This window comes from Terrapene carolina, unplaced genomic scaffold, assembly GCF_002925995.2.
Source record: "Terrapene carolina triunguis isolate 2854851 unplaced genomic scaffold, T_m_triunguis-2.0 Scaffold85, whole genome shotgun sequence".
Lineage (NCBI taxonomy): Eukaryota > Metazoa > Chordata > Testudines > Emydidae > Terrapene > Terrapene triunguis.
Window position 1 is genome coordinate 5,236,951 of NW_020664436.1, and position 24,594 is coordinate 5,261,544.

Sequence of the window (24,594 nt, forward strand, 5' to 3'; positions counted from 1 at the left end):
CGGCCCGCGCTGCTTCCCGCAGCCCCCATTGGCCTGGAGTGGCGAACCGCGGCCAGTGGGAGCCACGATCGGCCGAACCTGCGGACGCGGCAGGTAAACAAATCGGCCTGGCCCGCCAGGGGCTTTCCCTGAACAAGCGGCGGACCAGCTTTGAGAACCATTGGTCTAGTTTACATAGATATCGACTCAGACATAAAGGTCAGAAGGGACCACCATGATCATCTAGTCCAGGGGTTTCAAACTCCTGGCCTGCAGGCCATCTGTGGCCTGCGAGCCTCCCCAATGTGGCCCGTGGGGCTCCAGCAGTTTTGGGGCCGGGTCTCTCCCTTGGCTCCACCTGCTGCATCCGGGCACTCCCCCCTCAGGGGCCCCAGCAGCGCAGTGGAGCTGAGCGGGCGTCTGCCTGCTTGCTCCAGTGGCTGCCGGCCCCTCCCTGCAGCCCAGGGGCTGGGCTGTGCCTCCGTGCGCTGCCCCTACCCCGAGCGCCCCTGCAGCCAATGGGATGCTGCGGGGGCAGTGCCTGGGGGCAGAAGGGCGTGGAGGCCCCCTGGGCCACCCCGCCTTGGAGGCCCAGGTAAGCGCCGCACCCACGACCCCCTCCCAGAGCCTGCACCCCCACCCCCTCACCCTCCCCACATACCCCCTCCCGCCCCCAAATTCCCTCCCAGAGCCTGCACCCCCTTCCCATACACCTCCCACCCCCAAACTCCCTCCCAGAGCCTGCGCACCGTCCCCACACACCCCGAGCTCCCAAACTCCCACCCAGAGCCTGCACCCAATCTGCACACCCCTCCCGCCCCCAAACTCCCTCCTAGTGCCTGCACACCGTCCCCACACCCCCTCCCGCCCCAGACTCCCTCTCAGTGCCTGCACCCCTCCCCCTTCCCACACACCCCCTCCTGCCCCCAAACTCCCTCCCAGTGCCTGCACCCTCCCCCCTCTTCCTTCCAGAGCCTGCAAACCCCCCCCTCCTCCTGCACCCCCTGCCCCAGCCCAGAGCCTGCACCCAGCTCCCAAACTCCCTCCCAGAGCCTGCACCCAGTCCCCACACACCCTCCCGCCCCATACTCCCTCTGTGCCTGCACCCCCTCCCCACACACCCCCAGCCTCCAAACTCCCTCCCAGAGCCTGCACCCCAGACCCCCTCCCCCACGCAAATTCCCTCCCAGAGCCTGCACCCCAGTCCCCTACCCCAGACCTCCTTCTCCACCCAAACTCCATCCCAGAGCCTTAAGCAGGTGGGGGATGGAGTTTTTTGGGGGGCAGAGTTTTTGGGGTGTGGGTTCTGGGCAGCATGAGTGACATTGGCCCGCTGGGAGGATTTGAGGACTGGCACTGGCCCTAAGGTAAATTGAGTTTGAGACTCCTGATTTAGTCCGACCTCCTGGACATTGTAGGCCACAGAACTTCACCCACCCACTCCTATAATAGACTCCTAACCTCTGGCTGAGTTACTGAAGTCCTCAAATCATCATTTAAAGACTTCCAGTTACAGAGAATCCATCATTTACTCTAGTTTAAACCTGCCAAGTGACGCATGCCACAGAGGAAGGCGAAAACCGCCCAGGGTCTTTGCCAATCTGACCTGAGGGAACATTCCTTCCAGACTCGAAATATGGCTGCCAGTTGGACCCTGAGCATGTTGGCAAGCCCAACATTCTTTGTAGTAGTTCTTTGTAGTAACTCAGAACCCTCCACATGTAGTGTCCCAGCACCGGCCGTTGGGAATATTTGCTACTAGCAGTCACAGCTCAGCTACATGCCATTCTAGGCAGTCTCATAATACCATCTCCTCCACGAACTTATCAAACTCAGTCTTGAAGCCAGTTAGGTTTTTTGTTTCCACTGCTTCTCTTGGAAGGCTATTCCAGAACTTCACTCATCTGATGGGTAGAAACCTTTATCTAATTTCAAGCCTAAACTTGTTGGCCAGTTTAAATCCATTTGTTCTTGTGTCAACATTGGCCCTCAACGTAAATAACTCCTCTCCCTCCCTGGTATTTATCCCTCTGTTGTATTTATAGAGAGCAATCATATCTCCCTTCAGCCTTTGTTTAGGCTAAACAAGCCAAGCCCTTTGAGTCTTTTCTCATAAGGTTGGTTCTCCATTCCTCTGATCATCCTAGTAGCCCATCTCTGCACCTGCTCCAGTTTGAATTCATCTTTCTTAAACACGGAAGAGCAGAATTGCCCACAGTATTCCAGATGAGGTCTCACCAGTGCCTTATATAATGGTACTAACACTTCCCTGTCTCTACTGGAAATACCTCACCTGATGCATCCTAGGACTGAATTAGCCTTTTTTCTTGGCTGCATCATATTGGCGACGCATAGTCATCCTGTGATTAACCAATACACCCAAGTCTTTCTCATCCTCTGTTGCTTCCAACTAAGTCCCCAGCTTATAGAAAAAAAATTGTTGTTAGTTCCTAAGTGCACCTTGCGCTTTGCCCTATTAAATTTCATCCAATTTCTGTTACTCCAGTTTTCAAGGTCATCAATATCTTCTTGTATGAAATTTCATACTGGTCCTCCTCCATATTGGCAGTATCTCCCAACTTTGTGTCCACAAATTTTATTAGCACTCTGCCACTTTTTGTGCCAAGGTTATTAATGAAAATGTTGAATAAGATTGGTCCCAAGACTGATCCCTGATGAACTCCATTAGTAACCTCTCTCCAGCCTGACAGTTCACCTTTCAGTATGACACTTTGTAGTCTCCTCTTTAACCAGTTCCTTATCCACCTTCCAATTCTCATATTAATCCCCATCTTCTCCAATTTAACTAATAATTTCCCATGTGAAACTGTATCAAATGCCTTACTTAGATCCAGGTAGATTAGATCTACTGCATTTCCTTTGTCTAAACAATCAGTTATCTTCTCAGAGAAAGAGATCAAGTTGATCTGGCATGATCTGCCTCTTATAAAACCATGTTGTATTTTATCCCAGTTACCATTGACCTCTATGTCCTTAATTTAGGGTGACCAGATAGAAAACTTGAAAAATCAGGACAGGGGGCGGGGGATAATAGGCGCTTATATAAGAAAAAGCCCTGAATATCAGGACTGTGCCTATAAAATTGGGACATCTAGTCACCCTACCTTAACTACTTTCTCTTGCAAAATTTGTTCCAGGACCTTGCATACAACTGAGGTCAAACTAACAGGCCTGTAGCTTCCCAGATCACTATTTTCCCATTCTTAAAAATAGGTACTCTATTAGTAATTCTCCAGTCATACAGTACAACCCCCGAGTTTATTAATTCATTAAAAATTCTTGCTCTTGGACTTGCAATTTCATATACCAGTTCCTATAATATTCATGGACGGAGATTATCCGGGGCCCCCAATCTGGTCCCATTATGCTGATTGAGTTTGACTTCCAAGATGTGGTAATTTCTACTTCCATATCCACATTTCCATTAGCCACCCTGCCACTATTGCTAAGCTCCTCATTACAGTTATTAAAAACTGAGGCAAAGTATTTGTTTAGGTGTTGGGTCACGCCTAGATTATCTTTAATCACCCCATTCTCAGTGCTTAATGGGGCCCATTTCTTCTTCCTTGTTTTCTTTTTATTTATATGGCTGTAGAACCTTTTATTATTTGTTTTAATTTCCTTTGCAAGGTCCAACTCTGCTTGACTTTGGCAGTTCTCACTTTTTCTGTACACTTTCTGACTTCCAAGGGGTAGCTTTCCTTACTGATCCATCTTATCTTCCATTTTTTGTAGGCCTTCTCTTAATAACCTGTTTGAGCTGCTTGCTCATCCAACTTGGTCTGTAACTCTTCTGTCTGCATTTTTCCCCCCTTGCCTGGGATGCAGGCCTCAGATAGTTTCTGCAACTTTGACTTAAAGTAATTCCAAGCTTCCTCCACATTCAGATCCATTAGTTCTTCAGTCTAGTCCAGTTCACTAATTCCCTTAACTTTTTAAAGTTTGCCCTTTTTGCAGACGTATTTTTGTTTATTCTTTCATTTAGTTTTAACTGAATTAACTCATGATCATTTGAGCCAAGGTTGTCCTCTACAGCCAGCTCTTCTATGAGGTCCCCACTACTAACTAATAACAAATCTAAAATGGCATCATCGCTTGTTGATTTGGTAACTGTTTGGTGAAGAAATCTGTCAGCTATCACATCCAGGAAAATCTGGGCCCTACCATTATTAGTAGCACTTGTTCTTCAATCTATATCTGGGAAATGAAAGTCTCCTGTAATCACACAATTCCCAGTAGTATTTATTTCATTAAAAGCATCAGAGGTCTCCATCCATATCAGATCCTGGGAGGGGTCTGTGACATACCTCAAGCACTTTCCCAGGGGAGCCTTTCTTCCCGAAAGTGATTTTGAATCTGTTTTATCCATTCTGTCACTTCTCATTTCTTTACAGTCTACCTCATCACTAATATACAATGCTACTCCACCACCTTTACGTCTGTCTTTCCTGAAGAGCACATAGCCTTCAATGCTTGTACTCCAGTTATGACTACTATTCCATCATGTTCTGTTATCCCTTTAATATCTGGTTTCACTTCCTACATCAGTAGTTCTAGTTCCTCCCTTCTGTTACCCAGGTTCCTTGCTGCTTCTTTCTTGGGACTAATACACCATCTATCTCTGCCGACACTGGCACTGCACAGTGGAGACTGACATAGTTGAGAAGAACACTGTGCTAAACTTTGCTCAAAGCAAGTGTAATCTAAATGGTGGTTGCAACATTTGTTCCCTCTTGGGTACACTTTGGTGTGTGGTTGCAAGGTGTGTTTCAAGTGTGCTTTAGGGACCAATCAAATTTCTCTTAGGAACAAGAGACAAGTTGATTGACACTAAAGTGATTTTTTAATTAATTCAGAAGCAGCCATAATTTGGTTGTTTACATTCCTGGACTGAAAGAAGAAGCAGACTAGAATGGCATATCATACCTCAATAGGGGTATGGCTGGGTACAATATGGACAGCACCCGAGCCTCTTTTGCACTGGCTATCACTGAGAAGTAAGTGTGTGTGGTGGTGGAGAAATAGAGACTGCACCCTTTAAAAGGCTGTAATCATTGCTGTTCCTGAGTATGTTCTCCCAGTGCCCTGGATATATTCCATCTGCCACAACAGCCCTTAGGCAGAATTCCTCCAGGGACTGCTATCTGAGTGTTTTTTTCTCTGCTCCCCGCCCCCCACTCTATGGCTGCAGTTGCAGAAGCCATCTATCCCTACATATCTAGTTTAAGAAAACAAAACCTACACCTTCATTAGAAGAAGACAAAAAACAAATCTGAACAAACAAATAGCTATATTGTTTTGTATGGCTCATTAAAAGAAAAAATGCATTGTAGCCCTTCTGCTTGCTGTGGAGCAGAGGTTAAGTAGCAAGTACACTCTCCCCAGAGCTTTGCTGGCATCTTTGATTTTCATGCTCAAAAATGTTTTGGACTAATACAATATTATAAACTAGCATCAAACAAAACCAACTATGTTAATTTCTTATGTACTGTGGTATTGCAACAGAGGCCACACCTAGGAGTCCCCAACCAGAGCCTATTGTGCTGGGTGAGGTACAAACATATCATATGGTGCCTTCCCAAAGGAGCTTATGATCTTAATAGGGACCAGGTGCAACAGATGGGTATAAAACCCTGTTTGTGGGAGTCAGGAAAGACGGGGGTGACAGCAATAGGAACACAAGTTTTCATACATTAGTTAAAATGTACAGTCTGGATACTTAATGTTATTTATTTTTTAATAAATGAACAAGAAATGTTCATTTAATCTCGACTCAAAATACTGGTAAAAATCTCTATGTTTGCCAAGTGGAAAAAGATTAAAGTAGTGTGCCCCAACATCATTTTAATTTTTTAACATAATAGGAAAGAGCAAAACTAGTTACAGCAGTAGCAACCCTAATTTCCTTTATTTTCTTTGCCCTCAGCATTAAGTGTTTACATGTGCAGCTTGCCAGTGAGGAAATTTTAACCTACTGCTGAATAGAGAGAAAATACAATTTTGCCACTGATATGAGGGAAGGTAAATGGGCAGTCTGAGAGGCAACAGAAGGAGAAGGAATGGTCACTTCACATTTAAAAAAAAACCCACTTTCCTCTAGTGTGATTGGATGTTGATTGTTGTCCTTCCAGTCTGTGGGAGAAATAAAGTCATACAGTTCTTTTAACTGAAATAATAGCTCTGCAATGGGTTGAAATGTATTCAGGTACTGTCTCTGAGAAACCCCTGCTAGCATTTGTGTACCTTCCCAACTGCATATCAGCAGCACAGTTCTGTGGAATCTGAGTGATACATTCTAGTAATTCAACTTTTTAGCCCCAAACCCCGATTGTTGAGTTGAAAGAAAAGCCTAGATTTCATCAGAAACATGTCCAACAGATAAAGTCTGCAGTATCTTAAAGTGAGTTCTCTTATGAAAACAGATTATATAAAAATGGTACCTTCTTACTTGTTGTATCTGCTTTCTCTGTGTATGAGTCATATCTACTTATTTTATTAACTACATTATGTTTTTATTACTCCTGTTAGCCCTGAGAGCCAATAGGAAAATCAGGTGAATTCTGTCTATTCCTTCCTGTTCATCAACAAAATTGTTTGCTAATTACCAATCACTTACACCCATGCTAGCCAGTTGAAGGCATTGAAGGTGCACTAGTTTCACTGAGGGTAGAATTTGGCCTGAACAGACTATTATTACTGGTGGTGATGCCTGATATGGAAAGAACCCACCTTTAGCCTCAGCTATGGAAGTCACTGAGATATAAATATGGAAATCCACAGTGTTGCTTTTGCAAAATGACTTTTCAGAGTAGAACTGTACCTTAGGGACCATTTTTTCCTACAGAAAACACTGGGTGTTAAAAATAGTTATTTAAAAAAAGAATACCTCCTAATAAAAAAGAAGGGAAAATATACGTATCTGAATGACGTTTTTCTCCCCCACTTTCTCTCATAGGTGGAAGGTAGTTAAATAACGTGTCAGTCTTATCTTTAAACATAGCTGGTATAGGTGGCCCTCAGCTCATGTCCTGGAAATAACACTGCCCTTCGATATACTGGCAAGCTGTTGGCCACTCCATGCTGCAGCATAAGAATGGGGAACAGTAAAATCATTTTTAGATAAGTATTTTCTTCCTGTTATCCACTGCCACAGTCATTTTTTACTTTGCTTACTGAATGTGCACACTTTGTTAACATGCATTCTTTGCATTCCATAACAGCAAATTAAATTTGTCTGAGCAAAATTGCTATGTGCACAGAAGGTGAAAAAAGTAATTCCCATCCATGTAGTCATTCCTCTTTTGCGTTCTCTTGCAGCTTGGGTTACTGTAATAGTTGGATAGCTGAAGCATAGAAAAAGAAAAACAGAAATAGATAGAAACTAGACTGTTGTTTTTGGCAGTGCATTTTTGTAAACAAAATGACACAAATTGAGGCAGAAATTCCAGTGGGAAAAAGGAAGAGAGCCGGAAGACTGAAAATACCGCACAGAGCAGAGTCCCATCCAGATGGTGTTTTTAATAAATTTATCAGGCGGGTATGAAAGATGATAATGAACATTCAAAATGGGGAGTGGCAGACTCCCCTTGGGAGCAAAAACAGTATGGCACCTTCTGTGTGTTGCAGTTAGAATCACTGTTTAATTTACCACTGTAAAAAGGACCACAGTATTGCATTCAATGTGTAATGAAACAGGTTTCTGGGCAATTATTGGGAAGTCCAGCTAGGCAAGGTAATAGTTTTTTTAGGAGTTAGGCGGTTGTGGAGTAGATCAAAAATCATTCAGTGTAACAGAGGGAGGGCAGGGCTTGGTGTGTGCAAGTAAATTTTTGAATAGAGTTGAGGTGTGCAGTGCTAAATTAATGTCTTGCACCGTTTACAAAGTATCTAGAAATGGGATATAAAGCCTCAAACCACAAACTGAAAGCATTATTGTTACACTGGCATTGCCCCTCTGCCCCTTTTCTAACCCAAAGGTCAGTAGTTTTCCCCCTTAAACTGAAAGCAGCAGTCTATATGTTTTCTTTATTCCAAGGAAGTCTCTTCTGTCTGCAAAGCAAGGAGGGGAGAGAAGAGCCAAACAACATTCTTTTTTGGTGCCAGCACTTGCAGTTTTTACTGTCAGGGGAAGGGCAATTTCATGTCTATCCACAGTAACACATTTCAAGTCCTTCCTTTTGAAACATTTCCAGTGTTTGCCGCAATTTTATTTATTTTACTTATAAATCAGAAATTTGGTGAATGACAGTTTTCAGGCATGAAGGACCAGATGGTTTTTTGGTTATCATGTATGGTCATTTGGTAGCTTTTGATATGGCACATGAAGATATGGTACGTGGTAGCTTTCTGTCATGGACCCTAGGGTTAGTGCAGTGGATTTCTGGCATAGGGATTGATTTTGTCTCAACAGCATATGGGGGGTTGTCTCAGCAATAAGAAAAGCCATATTCCCACTCCTTTTTACGAAAGCCATGAGCAGCACTGTAAAAATGGGATTCTAGGGATGCTCTTCATTTAAAATTGATCTCAATGATTTTTTAGAGCTGTAGAGTTTCATGAGTAGTTCTCAAGTTTCACATGACTGTGTTTCAACCATTTTCAAACAATGCAGTAGTTTAAAAGCACATTATAGAAGCAGTTGCAACTCTATAAGTGTTTGTGTTCTGACATAATCTTAAAATAGAGCATTAAATTCCTGTTTTTATCTCCTTATAGGTGGTCTTTCCATGTGAAATTAGTTTGTTATGCCCTAAGAATTTTCTGAGTAGTTCTTCTTTGGTTTCTTTCCATAATTTTTTAATATGAATTGTTTGAAATTGGTCTCCAGGAGAAATTTATTTTTGACCATTAGTCTTTTAGACAACTGATATCTTGGGGGGAAAAAAAACTCTATTAGCTACACAAAATTGGTAAAGTAATGAATTTTGAGTAGATCTACTGCAGTGGGTAATTTCAGAAAATAAATATTTAGCATTAAGGATAATATTTTGCCCTTACTCTTCATGAATGAAAGTTTGTCCTTCATCAGGGGCTGGCACATAAAATCTTCTATTTCAGATAAATTAATCATAGAATCGTAGAAGATTAGGGTTGGAAGAGACCTCAGGAGGTCATCTAGTCCAATCCCCTGCTCAAAGCAGGATCAACCCCAACTAAATGATCCAAGCCTTAAAAATCTCAAAAGAGATTCCACCACTTCCCTAGGTAACCCATTCCAGTGCTTCACCACCCTCCTAGTGAAATAGTTTTTCCTAATATCCAACCTACACCTCCCACACTGCAACTTGAGACCATTGCTTCTTGTTCTGTCATCTGCCACCACTGAGAACAGTGTAGCTCCATCCTCTTTGGAACCCCCCTTTAGGTAGTTGAAGGCTGCTATCAAATCCTGCCTCACTCTTCTCTTCTGCAGACTAAATAAGCCCAGTTCCCTCAACCTCTCCTAATAAGTCATGTGTCCCAGCCCCCTAATAATTTTCATTGCCTCCGCTGGACTCTCTCCAATTTGTCCACATCCTTTCTGTAGTGGGGGGCCCAAAACTGGATGCAAACCTCCAGATGTAGCCTCACCAATGCCGATTAGAGGGGAATAATCACTTCCCTCGATCTGCTGGCAATGCTCCTACTAATGCAGCCCAATATGCTATTAGCCTTCTTGGCAACAAGGGCACACTGTTGACTTATATCCAGCTTCTCGTTCACTGTAATCCCCAGATCCTTTTCTGCAGAACTGCCACTTAGTCAGTTGGTCCCCAGCCTGTAGCAGTGCATGGGATTCTTCCGTCCTAAGTGCACGATTCTGCACTTGTCCTTGTTGAACCTCATCAGATTTCTTTTGGCCCAATCCTCCAATTTGTCTAGGTCACTCTGGACCCTATCCCTATCCTCCAGCATATCTACCTCTCCCCCAAGCTTAGTATCATCCGCAAACTTGCTGAGGGTGCAATCCATCCCGATCATTAATGAAGATGTTGTACAAAACTGGCCCCAGGACCAACTCCTGGGACACTCTACTTGATACCGGCTGCCAACTAAACATCAAGCTGTTGATCACTACCCATTGAGCCCGACAATCTAGCCAGCTTTCTATCCACCTTATAGTCCATTCATCCAATCCATACTTTTTTAACTTGCTGGCAAGAATACTGTGGGAGACCATATCAAAAGCTTTGATAAAGTCAAGGTATATCAGATCCACGGCTTTCCCCATATTCACAGAGCCAGTATCTCATCATAGAAGGCAATCAGGTTGGTCAGGCATGACTTGCCCTTGGTGAATCCATGTTGACTGTTCCTGATCACCTTCCTCTCCTCCAAGTGCTTCAAAATGGATTCCTTGAGGACCTGCTCCATGATTTTTCCAGGGACTGAGGTCAGGCTGACCAGTCTGTAGTTCCCTGGATTCTCCTTCTTCCCTTTTTTAAAGATGGGCACTATATTTGCCTTTTTCCAATCGTCCAGGACCTCCCCCGATCGCCATGAGTTTTCAAAGATAATGGCCAATGGCTCTGCAATCACATCAACCAACTCCCTCAGCACCCTCGGATGCATTAGATTTTGGACCCAGGGACTTGTGCATGTCCAGCTTTTCTAAAAAGTCTTTTACCTGTTCTTTCACCTCCTTCCCACACTGTGCAGCAGTCTGGGAGCTGGCCTTGTCTGTGAAGACCAAGGCAGAAAAAGCATTGAGTACTTCAGCTTTTTCCTCATCATCTGTCACTAGGTTGCCTCCCACATTCAGTAAGGGTCCCACACTTTCCCTGACCACCTTCTTGTTGCTAACATACCTGTAGAAACCCTTCTTGTTACCCTTCACATCCCTTGCTAGCTGCAATTCTAATTGTGCTTTGGCCTTCCTGATTACACTCCCGGCATGCTTGAGCAATATTTTTATACTCCTCCCTAGTCATCTGTCCAAGTTTCCACTTCTTGTAAGTTTCCTTTTTGTGTTTAAGCTCACCGAAGATTTCTCTGTTAAGCCAAGCTGGTCGCTTGCCATATTTGCTATTCTTTCTTCACATCGGATTGATTTGTTCCTGCACCCTCAATAAGGCTTCCTTAAAATACAGCAAGCTGTCCTGGACTACTTTCCCCCTCATATTAGCTTCCCAAAGGATCCAGCCCATCAGTTCCCTGAGGGAGTCAAAGTCTGCTTTTCTGAAGTCCTCGGTCCGTATTCTGCTGCTTTCCTTTTTTCCTTTTGTCAGGATCCTGAAGTTGACTATCTCATGGTCACTGATGCCCCGGTTGCCACCCACTTCTACTTCCCCTACCAATTCTTACCTGTTTGTGAGCAGCAGGTGAAGAGGATCATGGCTCCTACTTGGTTCCTCCAGCACTTGTACCAGGAAGTTGTCCCCAACACTCTCCAAAAACTTCCTGGATTGTGTGTGCACTGCTGTATTGCTCTCCCAGTAGATGTCAGGGTGATTGAAGTCCCCCATGAGAACCAGAGCCTGTGATCTGAAAACTTCTGTTAGTTGTCCAAAGAAAGCCTCGTCTACCTCATCCTCCTGGTCTGGTGGTCTATAGCAAATGCCCACCACAACATCACCCTTGTTGCTCTCGCCTCTAAACTTAACCCAAAGACTCTCAACAGGCTTTTCTCCAGTTTCTGGAGCTCTGAGCAATCACACTGCTCTCTTACATACAGTTTAATTCCTCCACCTTTTCTCTCCCGCCTGTCCTTCCTGAACAGTTCATATCCATCCATGACAGTGCTCCAGTCATGTGAGTTACCCCACTAAGTCTCTGTTATTCCTATCACAGTTCCTTGACTGTGCCAGGACTTCCAATTCTTCCTGCTTGTTTCCCAAGCTTCTTGTGTTCAGGTACCTAAGATAATTAGCCGATTGCCCTAGTTTCTCAGTATGAATCAGGAGGCCGCCCCTGTTGCACCCTCTTCCTTGTGTTTCCTCCCGGTATCCCACTTCCCCACTTACCTTTGGGCTTAGGTCACCGTTCCCCGGCGAACCTAGTTTAAAGCCCTCCTTGCCAGGTTAGCAAGCCTGCCTTTGAAGAAGCTCTTCCCTCTCTTCATTAGGTGGACCTGTGACGGGTTGGGACTCACCACCTGGCACCTCCTGCTGGTTGTCTCCGGGAATTAGCTCAGTCCAGTGGAGCGCCCCCTCCTGGTGGTGTCCCATCCGTCGTCTCACCCTTGGTTGGCGTGTGGACCCGCGTTGCTCCCAACTCGCGGCGTCCTCTTCCGGACCACTGCCGTCTGGCAGTGCCCCTTAGTCCATCCACCCCCCCTTCCGGGGGGGGGGGGGGTTGATCAGTCTCTCTACGCCCCAGCCACCGTGTACAACCACACACCCCAAAGTCTAATCCCTCTTGTCAGGGATCTGGCGTAGTCTATAAGGGCCGCTCCCTACCACCAATGGCTGGGTGTACTGCAAGGGGAAAAGGGGGTGACCCAGGCCCGCCCTCTACTCTGGGTCCCGGCCCAGGGACCCTCTGTCGGCAGCCTCGCTGTCCTCCTTCTCTCCCCTCGTCTGTCCGCTTCCCTGGGCCGCTTCCCCTACGGCCCCTTACACCCGCTAGGCCCTTCCCTTCAGGGCCTGCAGCCTGGCAGGATACTGGCTAGAGCTCCCATTTGCTCCCAGAGCCTGGCCAGCACTGCGCTGTCCGCAGTGCTAGTCTCCCACCTCTGGAGACTGACCTTCCCCTGTTGAAGGCCTGGGAAAGACTGACTCTCCTCTCCCTGAACAGCCTTTTTATAGGGCTGAGCCGGGTCCTGATTGGCTGCCTCCAATCTGGGCCCCGATTGGCTCCCACTAAGCCCTTCTCTGATTGGCTGCCCATCTGCGCAGGCGCACTGGCCTGCTGCAGCCCATACTCTCAGGGAGTGGGGCAGTCCGCCCCACTACAGACCCCATCTCTTCCTAGCAATCCTTCTTCCTGGAACAACATCCCATGGTCAAAGAATCCAAAGCCCTCTCTCCAACACCACCAGCGTAACCACACATTTATCTCCACAATTCGATGGTCCCTACCTGGGCCTTTTCCTTCAACAGGGAGGATGGACAAGAACACGACTTGCACCTCAAACTCCTTTATCCTTCTTCCCAGAGCCACGTAGTCTGCAGTGACCCACTCCAGGTCATTCTTGGCAGTATCATTGGTGCCCATGTGGAGAAGTAGGAAGGGGTATCGGTCCAAGGGCTTGATCAGTCTCGGCAGACACTCTGTTGCATCCTGAATTCTAGCTCCAGGCAAGCAGCACACTTCTTGAGTCTCCCAGTCTGGATGGCAGATGGATGACTCTGTCTCCCTTAGGAGGGAGTCCCGACCACCACCACCACCTGTCTCCTCCTCTTGAGAGTGGTGGTCATGGAACCCCCATCCCTAGGACAAGGAGTGAATCCAACTTGCACCTCTGAAGAGTAAATGAATATTAGAAGGCAGAAGGGACATGTGGAAGACGAGATTATGGGAGATCATGGTGAGGGCATATGAGTGGGATAGAAGACTAGATAAACTAGGGAGAAAGACAGAAAGGGGTGGGCAGGGAGGACCAGGTGAAAGGGAGACAGTTATAGGGGCAGGGAATGTAGAAGGACAGAATTAGAAGACAGTAAATTGAATCCCCCTTCCAGTAGCCAACAGGGAGGATTGTGTTAATGCATTTAAACTTGGCTTTTGAGCCTGAAATGATCCCACACTCATTGGGGGTGGGTACTTCTTGCTACAGGATATGTCTTCTGTGCAGAGTTTTTACTTTGGTTTTGCACTGACCCCTCCCCTCCTGTCCACACACCAAACCCTCTCAGCCAAGTTTGGTGGTGTTTTCAACCTGGGCTTGGTGGCTTATCTGAGGCTATAAGTTAAAGCCCAAGTGAGGCTTTCACTCAGGCTGGTAACATGCCCACCTTGCAGAGAGGATGCAGGCTAAATCAATTGAGTGCTGATAGTCATCCACTGCCTTCCCTTAATTCCCCTCATGTGCCCAGAAAAACAGACAAGTCTCCCACAATTCATTGGGAAAGTATCATAGAGAAGCTGAGCTTGCAGCAGCGCAAAGTGCCATGGCATATGCCCCCGAAATATCCTAGCAATATACATACATGTACACAGCTCCAGTGAGGACACAGTAACTCAGTTGTGGCTTTGTAGCGTGGGTACTTAGGACCAGGGGCTGACCATCAGGGTTAACACTGCAGTGAAGACATAGCCCTAGACTCAGAAAGAGGAAACAAACAAACAATGTGATTTAAAAAAAATACATATACATCTAGCAGTTTAATCCAGTCTCGTGAGTTTTGGGGGATCTGTTTCATGGTGTTTAAATGCTTGCATTTAGCAATACTGGGGGTGCCCTTCCTCATACCCCCAACCACAATCCACACTTACCATTTTGGGCTCTCCAGGTCCTGTTCATTGTTAAACAGTTGTTACATACATAATATACCCCTCAAAAACCACAAAAGCAAGGAAATGAAAAGATAGTCAACCTCTACTTCTCCACCCCAAGCTCACATCTTAGTATCACCACAGCTAAAATATGCTACAGATCACAAGCCACAATCTTAACTCTGTCTCCTTAGGGACACCAAACTTCCAGTTTGCCCTATACAAAACACCCACAACTAATAATATTTAGAGCTGATAGTTTAGTGAAAGAAGTGTGCTGAAGGGAAAGTTGAGGGGAGTGGTCTGGCTGCGGTTGGAGGGGATAATTTGGAAAAGGTGGTGCTGAACAAGTGGCATTCCTAGTGGGGCAGAGTTAAAGTTGTGGGGTTATAATAGTTACACTAGTGGTCCAATTCTAAAGGATCTTTTTCATTTGCTCATAACTTTGTTAAATTTTTACTCTTTGGGCTGAAATTTTGCACATTTGTTCTTAGTTTTAGTGTGAGGAATGGGGATAGGTTGGGTTGAATTTTTGTTTTGAAGGCCTGAGCAAAAATGGTTCAACTGTTTTCAAGAATGAAGAAGTACTGTACACTTTGCCATTATGAAATATTTCACCCCTCTCCACCTTTTTAAATAGGTATAGTACTTCAGCATGAGCTGGTAAAAAAAAATAGGAACTTGAATTGGACAATAGGTCACAGATGTGCCATTTAGAGGTCTGAGAAAAGTCAGTTTTGCTTTGCTTTAGTTGTAAGAGTTAACAAAGTGTATTTTGTGTATGTGCACGTCCTTTTGATTATATATTATTGGCACTGTACATACACATGTATGTAAATAGATTAGAAATTTTCAGGCAGTACATGATCGCTGAACAACTATTGGTTCTGCACAGGAATATGTAAAAGTGTCAGGTGAAGATATTTTATTTTAAATGTGTATGTACATGTTGAATACGATTTGTGAGGGTACTTGTGGAATGAGGCAGGGATGTGAAGAAGCCCAGCATTTTTCCATACAATGGGTTTGTCTTCACTGTGTTGCCCCCTAAGGTGACCCCTCTTCACATACAAAAATCACTAGCTTGAGTTAAGTGGTGCTTTAAACTTGAGCTAGCTGGCTCCTCAGGAGGTGTGGTTTAAAGCTGAGAGCTGCTGACAATTGCTCTGTTCTGCTAATCTAAATACTCTGTGCAGCTTGAGTGCTGTTTTGTAGTGTGACCACTCTCAGTTGAGCTAGATTAACTCAAGAGGAGTTAATTCAAGTGTTGATAAGTTGAGCTAATGCTACAGTGAAGACAGGACTAATATATGAAGATGAATATGGAAAGAGGCATGCCTCATGCTGTATAATAAGTGAAGATGCTTATGAAAGGATGCAAGATTATGGTGGCTCACAGAACATGTTAAATTGTGTGTAGCAAAACAGGGAAAGGGCCATATAGCATGCAGTAAATAAGGCAAGACATCACCTGTTATATACTGAGGCTATATATATATAACTGAACAGCTGCTTTATTCACTGAGTAATATCTCATCTGCATACCAAAGGAGGCAGTGGCCCTGTCAAAAATAATATATTATCATATAATTAAACTGTGTATCATAATACATACATGCAAGTGGTCAAGGTTACATTTCAACAAGCAACTTTAATTTTTGCATTTCCAAACTTGAGAGCTTCATTTTGCAATCCAGGCATTCCTTTAACATAGTTTTTTTGCATTTGCAGTGGTGTTAGATAAAAATCTGAAGGGGTTAGCTGAAGAAAGAAGGAATATCTTAAGACTCATGTGTCCACTGTTAAGAGGGTGCTGAACTTGAATAGTATATCTTTAATGAAGGGATTTCTGCCATCTTTATAAATGTAAAAGTGTATGTATTTGTTTCTTTACTGTCAAGATGAAGTTTGAAAACTTGACAGCAGCTTTTAGGCCAAATGAATTATAGAAAGGAACTAGTTAAGAAAGCACTATACCTGCTTAAATGTTGCTTAAGGTAAATACTGGGGAATTCAAGAAATAAGAACTTTTTGTGAAAGCACTTCGTAAAACACAGTGTAGAAAAAAGCACTCCGTGCACACACAAGCCCACCCCATCCTTTCAACATGCTCCGAGAGGAGTTAAAAGCCTTCACGTTATTATTGTTTTGATCTTTGGGGAAATTGCTTAAAAGGCCTCTACTCGTAAATAAACTATTACTGTAATGATCTGTGTTTGCTTTGGAAAGATGGGGAAGCTGTTTCAGGAGGATGAAACAGATCGGAGTCCACTGAGCATGCAGTCCTAAACAGAACAGAATGAGTAGGAAAAGAACCAGTCCATGCAAAGGAACAATCTCTTCTAAGAAGATGTCTTTCCTGAATCAGAGGAAAATGCCCCTAATACTCAAATATTGTTTTATTCTGGCACAAATGAGTTTATAAGCTTCCTAAACATCTAAAAACATTACAGAAAATATTTTAATTCTAGCTTTTAGTTTGGTATAGAATTGCAGTCTAACCTTGATTATTTGAAACTCTCTGTTGTCATATCAGTCATCCATTCATTACATTGAAGGTTCCCTCAATTTTCTGAACTTATACATGGTTGCTGTGACATTCAAATAATTGCAGTTCTACTACATAAGAGATAGGTATTTTATTAATAATTATAATTATTCTCTTTTACTTTGTGACAGCAGTGGTGCAGTGGCATTTTTGCAGTCAAATATAAATGGACACATGATCCAAAATGAGTTTTGGATAAAAATCCATGTGAAAAGGAAAACAAAAATGTCATAATACTGCAACACTACCCCCAGGAGGGAAAATAGCATCTTCTCTCTTTTCCTCCACTCCCATTAAGTTAAAGTCTATATGGTCTCTTTTTTCCTCTCCTTGCCAAGAGACATAACTTCTTCTATGCAGGATTTGATTTTTACTCCTACCTGCCTCTGCTTGATTGGTTGGGAAATGCTCCTGTTATTGACATTCCACTCACACTGCCTGAGCCTGGGCATGCTTGTCTAGGGGAAACTATCAACAGGTCCTTTCACTCCAACAGGAAAGGAAGCAGAATGTTACTGTCCGAACTGTGATATCCCAAATGTTAGTTATCCCCGAATGTTAGTTATCAATACTTATTTTGTCACATGACTATGCTGGAATCAGTGGTGTAAAAATTGTACTGCTTCAGTTCAGAGAGCGCAATTGTTTTTAATTTATGCCATGAAACAGATCCATAGCTTCCTGTGTTAGCAATAATTCTAAGCTTATTTTTTATTCTTCACCAGAAATAAAAATTGTTAAAACTGGAGAACTCATTTGCTGACCATTTGATCACATTTGCTCTCTTTGTGTTTTAATTCATAGTTCCCACTGAAAATGTTGCAACAATTGCAGACTGTGCCAGTGTGATTGAGGGTGTAAGTCGAAGTCGCAATGCCTTGTTGAATGGAGATACAAAGAATTATGACTGGGATTCCGGGTACACGTGTCATCAGCTAGGCAGTGGTGCTATTGTGGTACAGCTAGCACAGCCATTCATGATTGGATCAATACGGTAAGGGGATTCTTCTTCTCTAAAGAACCAGTAGCAATGAGGCTTCAGCAGCCTTACAGATAAAATTGCTTTCTTGTAAATCTACTCTGAAACTTGCAGAATTTCCTGGTCAGTAATTGTATCATTGGAGATATTTTAGTATTTATCCATTTGTTTTTTATTTTTGTTCCAATATAACATAGTATGTTTAATTTCTCAACATCTATCAAATTTTATATCAAAATACAGTAATACAATATCAGAACAAAAGTAAAACTTACGTGATGTCAAATGACTGCCTTGTACATCTGTATGGATAGCACCAAATACAAAAGTAAGAAAAAAAAAAAAAAAAAAAAAAAAAAAAGTCTAATGTATTAAACCAGTAAATTAGTTTCAGCCTTAACTATGGAGCAGCTAGATGCTCTGTAATACACGTTATTAGATAAAAATGAGAGCAGCAACTGAAGAAAGGAGAGAATCATCTTAAGATATGTCCACTCTTAGGGTATGTCTTCCCTGCAGAGTTAGGTTGGGTTCTGATGCCCTAGGCTAGAGAGCCTGAGCTCCAGTTCAAGCCACTATGTCCACACTGCTATTTTTAGCATGCTAGCTCAAGCCCCACTAGCATGACTCTGCCTTCCCGGGCTGGGAGGCTCAACATTACCTACAATGTAGACTTATCCCATTTAACTGATTGTTTTCACACTAAGGGGTTGTCTACATGTGAAAGTTAATTTGGATTAAAATAGGGTGGGAATTTAAAGTGCAATAGTTATTCCTGAATAACTCCATTATTTTGGAATAAGAGTGTCTTGTTCCTGTTTCTTATTCCACTTTCAAAGTGGATTATGTTGAACTAGAACAAGGCTCTCTTATTCTGGAATAAGAGTGTATGCACATGGAGCTATCCCAGAATAGCTATTTGGAATAATTCAATATATAGACAAGCCCTAAGAAAATCAGTAATGTTCTTGTATGTTGTCAGGAACTGCATTTGTATCTTATGTGACATGATGAAAAAGAAGAGAGGTTTCTGAATTTTCAATGCTTGTGGATGAAACTGGAAATCTTGGCACCCTCAGAGGTTAGCAATAGCTGATCTACAAAGGCAGACATGTATTGCTAGAAACTAGATCTGTGCCCTCTCCCTATTAAGACAGGTACCTGGCTGATTAGCCAGTGAAATTCAAACTCCTTGCGACAATTGATTCTTTTTTTCTGTCTTTTTTAATTAAAACCAAATTTGAGACATTGATCCAACCTGAAGGAAAATATCAGTACAGGCACAAGGAAAAGGTCTGAGACTTCAGGATTTTCTCTTGTATCCTGTCCTCCTCTTATTCACATTATACACTAACTGTCTGTACATTTGCATTTTCTAGAAGTGAGCTATTTTTGGATGAGTGCAGAATTGGTGAACCACTTAGTTTAGTACTCCTGCACCTTATAAATTTCAGGAAATATTTATTGTTCTCCTGATAAATTTGTGTTTTATAGCTTCAACTTGTAACAAAGTATTATGGCAGTTATAAAACTGAAGTTATCTGTGTAGGGGTTAGACACCCTGACAGATTCTTAACCATAACATTAGCAATTACGATAATACTGCTATAGAAATTACACTGAATTTGAGTCCAGAGATGCTGCTGGTGAACATTCAATGAGCAATGATATTAAAGTCAGTACCTTTGTGCAGTGAACAGTTCACACTCTTCAGTTTGGACTTTTATATCCTCAACCAACTATCACAGCTTACATAGAAAAAGGAAAAAATACAGTACTCAGAATGTCTTGAAGTTGGTGATTGAGAAGTAATTACATCATTTTCATACCAATTTAAAAACATTAAAATTTAAGAATAAAATATCTGCAGAGGCCTGACAATATAAAAGATTAGGGGACTAACCACTAATTTATATAATTTCTCGGTTTATAGTTCCTTTGCCTATCATCTTTCAGTTGTCTAATCATTATATCCTTTTCAGTATTTTCAGTTTAGTGCAAGAAATTGACTATTTTCTGTAATTAAGCTCTGTGCCACACTCTATTGTCTTCCAGTAGAAATAATTTTAATAATCCTCATTATTAAACAGTTTTAGATGAATGGTAGCTTTTGGGACCAGAAAGTGATGGTTATATAATTGGGTTTGTGTAATAGCATAAATTAAAATATAAACTATATTATTCCATATTATAAAATTTAATAGTCAGTTGTAATGAGAGTGAACTATGAAAACATGGGGTCAGTTTCTCAACTCGGACTCTGCCAGCTTTTTGGTGCTGCAACAGAATAAACCAGATGGAAAGCTACTCTAAAGGGGCATCCAGGAATTCCTCTGAGAGAGGCGAATCCTCGAGTAGTGCAGAGTTAAAGAGGTAGTGCTACACCACCTATATCCCCTCCCATCTCCCCACCCCTTTTAAAAGACAAAAGAAACCACACTGCCTCCTCATAGACCAAACTAAAACCAGATACATATGGGTTTAGCTTATGTAATTGCATTTGCTACTCCAGGAAAACTCACCAGCCCTAACAGCAGCCTCCAATGAAATGTCCATTCAGTCACCCTGGACAGCAGCATTTATTTCACAGTTCATAAACCTCTTAACCTCTTGATGCATGTCCAGCATTTAACCTAACATCAGTCTTTTTAAAACAAGTGTGAAAAAAATTACTCTCTCCCAAAGTAGTGCAAGGCAATCACAGACAAATGTTCAGTCTCAAATGCTGAAGAAGCAAAACACTGCCTTGGTCACGAGTGAAGGTGTCTTGTCCCTGAATAGTATGACTATAAATATAGACTGTAGAGGGCCTTCTTTTGTCACCATTCTGCTACATCAGCATTACACTATTGCTGTCCGTTTTCATATTGTTTAGCTGCTATTGCTGTCTAGTAGCTTCCCATAGTGTGAATCCTGAAAAGTCAAAGGTGCAGCTATTATCAGGAGTCCCAGAATGAGAAACCAGAATTGAGTTAAGCTGAATTTAGTACAAAAATTCAGTCAGTTATGTTTCCCCTTCATATAAACCTGCATATATATATATATATATATATATATATTTTGTTTTGTTTTGTTTTTTTGAGAAAGGTGGAGGATCCTCCACAATCTTTGTCTATTGTTCTTTAGCTACCTCCCTCAAGGCACTTTGAGTGATCCCATTTTTCCAGCTGGGAGAGGAGGATCCTTCCAAAGTCCAGCAGCACTTCTCTTAGGTAGGCTATAGAGAGTCAATATAGAGTGAATTGCTCCTCCCTTGAGAAGCTGAGTTTGTTACTAGACCAATGGGCTGGGCCCTAAACTATTGATTAGCAATGAAAACATGTTTTGAGTTTCGTAATCATTACTATATTCAGATTACATGGTAAATCCTAAGAGATCAAGAACTGCGATTCCTTAAAAAGGGGAGTAGTAGATGCTTGTAGTCTACAGAAACTGGAAGGAACTCCATTAAAGTCATATTTCAGGGTTAGAAAGTATTACCATGGCAACTAAATTGTGTGTCTATGAAAACAGAAGGGCTGTTGAGACTCATATGCATTGGAAATGCAGAAGGTTAAACCTTTAGGAACCTGTTTTGTGCTTGTGATTTACTGCAGATTTAATTTATTTGTCTCCTTCAAATAATTGTTTATAAACTGAGAAGCACTTGACTCCCAGATATAAATATTTAGCAAGAAATTCTAATGAATATTACAAGCTTAGAAATATTTTCATAGTAATCAGCCATTGCAACAAAAGACCTGTAAACATTTTGAATTTTTTTTAAAGAAGAAAATGAGTTTATTTGTATTTTTTAGATTTTGGATAGGAAATACAAAATTATCATTTATGAAGTTTATCTAATAAAAAGTTAAGTCTCACACATGTGGCAGATAATAATATACTTGAAACAGATAGCTGATGCAGAACATAAAACATCCCTTTAGCCAGTTTCTCATATGCTGTTTTCTACTTGGACTGAAAATATCTTTCACATTTTTCCTCTCTGGTTGATCCTTATCAATAACAAAAAAAAGTTATCCCATGAGGAGCCGAAATGTGGTAAATTGTATATTTAACATGGCAAACACAATACAAGTGCCTTTCTATTTAGCGGCTAAAATTGTTTTTAGTAATGAAAGTGCTGCAGTATCAAAATCAGCTGAGTAGCTGTAACTCTCTTCTAGCAATCCTTGAACTGGAGGTTTTAATGATATTATAGTTCCATATTTGGCTGATAACCCTATAGATTTTTTCTACAGGTTTCCCAAAGGGAAAGAAGAAACAACCCACAAGTACATAATTTGTAACAGTGTATATGGTATTTGCCTGCATCTTAATTTCTTTCTCATGTTAAAATAAATAGGCTTATTTTATACCTCTGTAAACATATATTAACTATTTGTCCCTCTTTAATAATAGTAATAGGCACATATATGGTGCTTTTCATCTTCAAAGTACCTTCTAACATTAAAGGTTCTTGTATTAATTTGTTAATGTTTTCTCTGTATTTCATCATCCCAAACACTTATTATATTTCCAATTATCCCATGCAATTTTTGCTAATTATCACTTTCTTCCCTTACTGCTAATCTTCTATGCTTTCCTGATCCTGCAGTGAAGTCATAACTCTAAATAAGTGATGATATAAGCACAAAACAAGTGTGCAGGATTATGGCTTCTCTGCAGGATCCAGCAAAGGGACCTGGCTAGCTGCAGGAAAACCTATTCAAACACAAATAAATGCATTAACAGAAAGGGAGATTACAGAAACTGTAGGTAATTTAAGTGTCTTTCCATAAAAATATTCTGTTTATTAAGGCTTGCCCATTAAATCTTTCTTTAAGAGAGTTGTTACCTTGTGCTTGAATATTTTCTGACCCACAGCTGGTTTTCTAGCAAACTGCACATACTGTATGGACATATTACAGTCTGGTATCTGTGTGTCATGAACTGCCTTTAATGTATTCAAGAAGTGGATATGTTCTTGTAAGGTGCATAATTATTAAGAATTTTCTCAGCTCCCTGTGTGTACACAGTTATTTACTATACTTAGAGCATACTGTTCAGGGAACAAAAATCCCCAGAAAGCTGACAGATTGAGAGTATAGAACCATAGAATTATGGGGCTGCTCAGGATCTTGAGAGGTTACCTAATCCAGCCACCTGCACTGAGGTAGAACCAAGTATATCTAGAACATCACTGACAGTTTTGTCTAACCAGTTCCTAAAAACCTCCCTTGGAAGCCTAGTCCAGTGCTTAACTATCTTTATAGTTAGAAAACTTTTTCTAATATCTAACCTAAATCTCACTTGCTGCAGCTTAAGCCCATTACTTGTCCTACCCTTGGTGGACACGGAGAGCAATTAATCACCATCCCCTTTATAACAGCCCTTAACATATTTGAAGACTGTTATCTGGTCTCCCACCAGTCCTCTCCTCTCAAGACTAAACATGCCAAGTTTTTTAATCTGAGCAGCAGCAATGTAATACTGGCATAAAGGCAGTACAAATAATCACAGGGGTAGCATATGACACTTTTAGCTGTTTTGTAAAAAAGTATTGTTGCCTCTTTTGGCCTGAATGGTTAGCCAATATTTGGGGCCTTGCACGTTTGTTCCATTAGGAGGAGAAATTGATGATACAAGTCGGTTATTTCTTTGGTGGAATCCTGTTTATTTACTAAGAGTGTACCCAAATCTTGTTTTCCTGAACACAGTAGAAACAAACAGCAGGTAGCCTCCCTTCTCAGAAATTCCAAAGCCTGCCTTTCCAGCAAGTTCCATGCCCAAGGAGATCTTTGTCTCTGCTCCCTCTCAAAGCTCACAACTGCTTCTCTCACTGTGTGCTGGTATTTTTTCTCCTGTCTTTTTACTTCTCTCACACATATCTTGCCAAATAATCCCCTAGCCTCTACAATTGCAATTATGGAACCCTTTAGTAGGGTTAGCTTCTGATCAGGCCATAACATAGGACCCATTGCCTTAAGTGGCAGCTTCTACTGTTTCCAGCTATGTCACAACATAAATGGGCTTAATTGCTCTTTTTATGGATCCTGACAGAAGGGTGCTTAGCATATCTATCAGCTTTAACCAGGTCTGTGATTGTCTGTAGATCAAAAACCTGTTTGGTGGCAGCCATTAACACCTTCCAGCATAACTATATTTACAATATATATTTCTTGAGCTAGAGGACAAGGTATAGCAGCCCGATGCCATTTGCTGAGGGCATGGCTACACTTGCAGATGTAGAGCACTTTGAGTTAAACCAGCCTTCGTAGAGCGCAGTAGGGAAAGCGCTGCCGTCTGTCCACACTGACAGCTTCAAGCGCACTAGCATGGCCACATTTGCGGCATTTGCAGCGGCATTGGGAGCGGTGCATTATGGGCAGCTATCCCAGCATGCAAGTGACTGCAATGTGCTTTTCAAATGGGGGGAGGGGTGGAGTGTGACAGGGAGTGTGTTGTGTGTATGTGGGGGGAGAGAGAGGGGTTTTTTGGGAGGCTGAGAGCATGTCAGCATGCTGTCTTGTAAGTTCAGACAGCAGCAGACCTCCTCCTCCCCCCGCGCCGCTCTCTCTCACTCACAGCATTCCACACTAATGGTTGCTTTGTCTTGGGGCAGATAAGCAGAAATGGAGCTTTCAAAGGGCATATCCATATTCATGCTGCGATTCAAAACAAAGACAAGAGTGGCCACTTGACATCCGAAGAAGTGGGCTGTAGCCCACGA

At 42.4% G+C, this 24,594-nt stretch overlaps 1 protein-coding gene across 1 annotated transcript in view; it reads left to right on the top strand.

The window, feature by feature from the left end:
* The window catches only part of BTBD9 (BTB domain containing 9), a 298,931-nt gene that overhangs the window by 182,146 nt on the left and 92,191 nt on the right, over positions 1-24,594 (top strand). Inside the window, exon 8 of the mRNA XM_026649595.1 lies at positions 17,708-17,897. Within this exon, the coding sequence (XP_026505380.1) occupies positions 17,708-17,897 (190 nt within the window). The remainder of the gene's footprint in view (positions 1-17,707; positions 17,898-24,594) is intronic.